The sequence below is a fragment of the Triticum aestivum genome, chromosome 7A, assembly GCF_018294505.1.
Source record: "Triticum aestivum cultivar Chinese Spring chromosome 7A, IWGSC CS RefSeq v2.1, whole genome shotgun sequence".
In the NCBI taxonomy this organism is placed as follows: domain Eukaryota; kingdom Viridiplantae; phylum Streptophyta; class Magnoliopsida; order Poales; family Poaceae; genus Triticum; species Triticum aestivum.
Window position 1 is genome coordinate 38,402,893 of NC_057812.1, and position 3,630 is coordinate 38,406,522.

At 44.9% G+C, this 3,630-nt stretch overlaps 1 protein-coding gene across 1 annotated transcript; it reads left to right on the top strand.

Moving 5' to 3' along the window:
• The first annotated feature begins 2,243 nt into the window (after positions 1–2,243).
• Positions 2,244–2,709, top strand: LOC123147717 (uncharacterized). The gene has a single exon (XM_044567010.1). The coding sequence runs from the start codon at positions 2,348–2,350 to the stop codon at positions 2,618–2,620; it is 273 nt and encodes a 90-aa protein (XP_044422945.1). The 5' UTR covers positions 2,244–2,347; the 3' UTR covers positions 2,621–2,709.
• Positions 2,710–3,630: the final 921 nt, after the last annotated feature.

The following is a 3,630-nucleotide window of genomic DNA, read 5'->3' on the forward strand; positions in this document are numbered from 1 at the left end:
AGTCTTGGTCTTACTACAAGGGTTTCACCTTTTGGGCCATGTAGTAGTTGGTACAAGATTTTTTTTTTCCTTTGAGGAATAAATAGTGGCTATGCTAGTTGCTACGAGGAACGTTGTGCCTAGCAGAGTCGCAATTTATATAGCTGGACCAAGCAAGAAGACAACTAGAAGGGGCCATGTACTTATGATAGATCACATGCATGCATGGGAGATTGCCCTTACCCATAAAGGCATGGATTTATCTTTAGTTGCTTGTAGTTAAGTTTCACTTTAAAGCATACCTTGCGTACAGAAGCGAAGTACCAAGTACGTCCCGCCGTGACACCATGGATCAATTTTCGTTCTTCGGCGTTGTTGAAAGTGCACAGAAAGTGGAAGACCCATTTTTCTCCAAATTTTTATTTGCGATCACGGTCCATGGGAAAATCATCCTCTAGAATTCCATGTAGTTTTTGAGAGTTAAACTAATGGGATATATCTTGTATCTTTGTACCCCAGAGTTCCTGGTAATCATCACCAGTAAGAAAACGAGATAGTGTGTGTTTTGAATTGCACTACTAACTTGAAATGACTTACTCTAAAATCTCAGTAGAATTGATTAATTTGATGCAGCTACAAAGTGCACCTACTAATTCATCTAGGCTCATGTTGATAAGAACAGATATTAGAGATAATGAGATTAATGTTGTTGAAAAAAAATTGTCTAGACTTTCCAACATTTTAATATCACTAGTACCTGCATGTGAATTGCCAAGGGGGTAAAAGATTTTTTATCTAAATAATTTGGTAGATAGTTCATGCATAGAAAGTAAGTTAATGTAACTGACGGGCGTACCGAAAGGTGCGGTGATATATGGCATGGAATTGAGCGGCTTAATTCCGTGTTATTGCAAAATGTAAAGTTAATTAAGGTGGAATGAAGAAAGAAGAAAAACTTAGGGTTCCTTTGCCTCTCATCGGCACCGTTGCCGGCCCGCTTCATCTCCGGTGGCCGTAGGGCCATGGAGGCGTGATGGACCCAGAACCTTGCCGGCTGGAGGGATCCTGTTCCATTTTTAGGTGTTTTTATGAGTTTTTTTAGGGTTTGTGTCCTACACAGGAAGGCGACGAGGTGGCGGCTCCATGAAGATGGGATTCGGCCGGTGCTGATCTTCGATGGACCTACTTGGATCCAGTCTTTTTTCGCGTGCCTCTAAGTTCGATCCTTTCAATATATACTTCTCTTTGTAGGCAATGACTCGTGTGCTGGCTTGGCAGGACCTTAGCACGATGACTTCCCGACTGTCTTCTATTACAGCAAGTTTGGCCTGGCTCCAGTGAGGAAGGGACGATGACGATGGCGCACCTCTGTCTCGCTCCAGTGCTTGTAGTCGTCACTAGGTGGTCTATGGACATAGATGTTATTTTTTTAGGAACATGTTGTTTGTACTGCCATGGAATGATGAATAGATCGACAATTTTCTCGAAAAAAAATTTAAGATGAAATTAATGTACTGTTGTAAAAGGTAAGTAAATTAATGTAATTGTACGACGTACATGGAAGATGCAGTCAAATATGGCATCATAGGGAAAACCCCGCCTAGATGAAGAAAACAAAACTCGATGGAAAGATGTGGTGGGAGGGTGGAACCGACAAAGAGTTATGCCTAGCAGGAAAAGGAACACTACTTATTTTTTAAGTAATATATAAATAAAGTAGTGATTAGGATCTCGCGTGAGTGTTACAATCACTTTGTTCAACCGTTTAGTCATCTCCGCAATATTTGTTTCCATCATAATATTATGCTGCCTTATACCTAAAAGAAGGAATGATTTCCTATGCAGCACCAACAACTATTAGTATACCTATTTTTCTAATATATAATCATCTATGTATATCTTATCAAACGTCGTGTACTGTTTGTAGGCGCTCTGTGTTAGCATTCGTGGAGTCATCATCTCACAAGCAAAGGGAAAAGTCGAGATTTATTGGTCAATAACTGTGAAGTTGAAAAGGGAAAAGTTTTGACCGAGCAATCAGTCAGACCAAGGCTGGCGTGGCTTCCGCGTTCGCGCGTGCCGGCGGCAGCCGGACTGCCGGTTTGACCACTTGATCCGATTAACGCCCACGGCAAGGTCGCAATCAATCCTTTCGATTCCAACTCGTGCACGCACGCTCTCAGCTTCCGACTTCCTTTCATCCGGAGGCTATAAAATCTGCATCCGGCGCTCCGTTCAACTGCAGCACTAACAGAACTGGGAATTATTAGCATCTGATCGAGCAACAAGCCCTCTTGATCTCTCGAATCTCGATTCACCGAGCTGCAACAGGCCTCTCAGGTGCCTGATCGGAGTTTCCACAGGATCCATGGCCATGGAGAGGTTTCTGACTGCGCTTGTCTTCTGCGAGGCGCCCCTCGACGGCTACGGCATGTCCATGATGACATCCTCCAGGGCGGTCAAGCCGCTGGTGTCCGCTGGCTCGATAAAGCCGGCGGCTGCTGCGCCCAAGGCTGACGATGCGTACGCCGGGAAGAAGCCTGGATTCTGCGGCGAGACGACCACGCAGCGGCATGCTGGGTATGAGCTGGCGTTCGACGGTCTCAACTGCTTTGAAACCGTCGTCATGTACCAAGCATGAAAAATTATTGATTCATTGTATATGTTATGGACGTTTGTAACGGCGTCAGGGTCCTTTCATTTTGATCTGTACATACAGGACTTGGATCAAATGGGTTGTTGACACGTGCGTCTAGTAATGGTTTACTTATTCGACCGCATTATCTCTACTCCTAATGGAGCAGTTGGTAGTCTCGCTTCCAGGTTTTTTTCGTCCCACCACTTTTGTCCGGGTTTTTTTCGTAGGTTAACCGTCGTAGATTTTTTTCGTCGCCTCCCCCACTTCATCGGTTTATTTTCACTTCACCCTCTCACACAACGAAAAAAACTGAACGGATCAGAACTTTTCATACTGACGCAAATTATTTAGTAATGTCTTTATGTAAAAGAATCAATCACAATCAATCTCTAAAGATTAAATCTAAATTAATTAATCTTCATAACGTTTGTTTCCTTGCGAATCACGTCCATAACTTTCCTTCCTTGTTTGGGCAGAAACTGTTTGGTAGCAGAGATTAGGAAGCTTCCTATGAGTGTAGTAATAGGAAGTATTCTTTTTCTTGATGATTCGTTTCCATGCATGATGATAGTAAATTAGGCCAACATTCACCACTATTTATTAACGTCATGAATCGTATCCATTCCTACCAGTTTTAAGGGAATCTGCTCGCTATGTCTTCTTTAAGGGGATCCGCTCGCTAAGTCGTCGTCACACGTTATTTTCACAAGCAATTCCCCTAAAAAAAGGCGTGGGTATTGGTAGTTGAACGCCCGCTAGGTTTTCCGCCTGTCCCATCCTCGCGTTGTGCCGCCGCCACTCGCCGAATTTCCAGCCGCCCGAGCCCGTTAACTTCGCCAGCCATCGGGTCGACTGCCCCCGCCCCAAACCCCCATCCCCGAGCACTAGCTATCGCCGCGTTGCCGCCCCAAGCTCCACGCCACCGGGAACGAATCAAGCGCCGTCCCGACACCGCCGTCGCCGGCCCAGCACCTCCAGCCTTGCATGGACAGCTTCAATGTGCAGTCTCCCTT

Bases quoted from the DNA above. Each gene is read 5' to 3' on its own strand.
- LOC123147717 (XM_044567010.1), top strand. From the start codon at position 2,348: ATGGCCATGGAGAGGTTTCTGACTGCGCTTGTCTTCTGCGAGGCGCCC.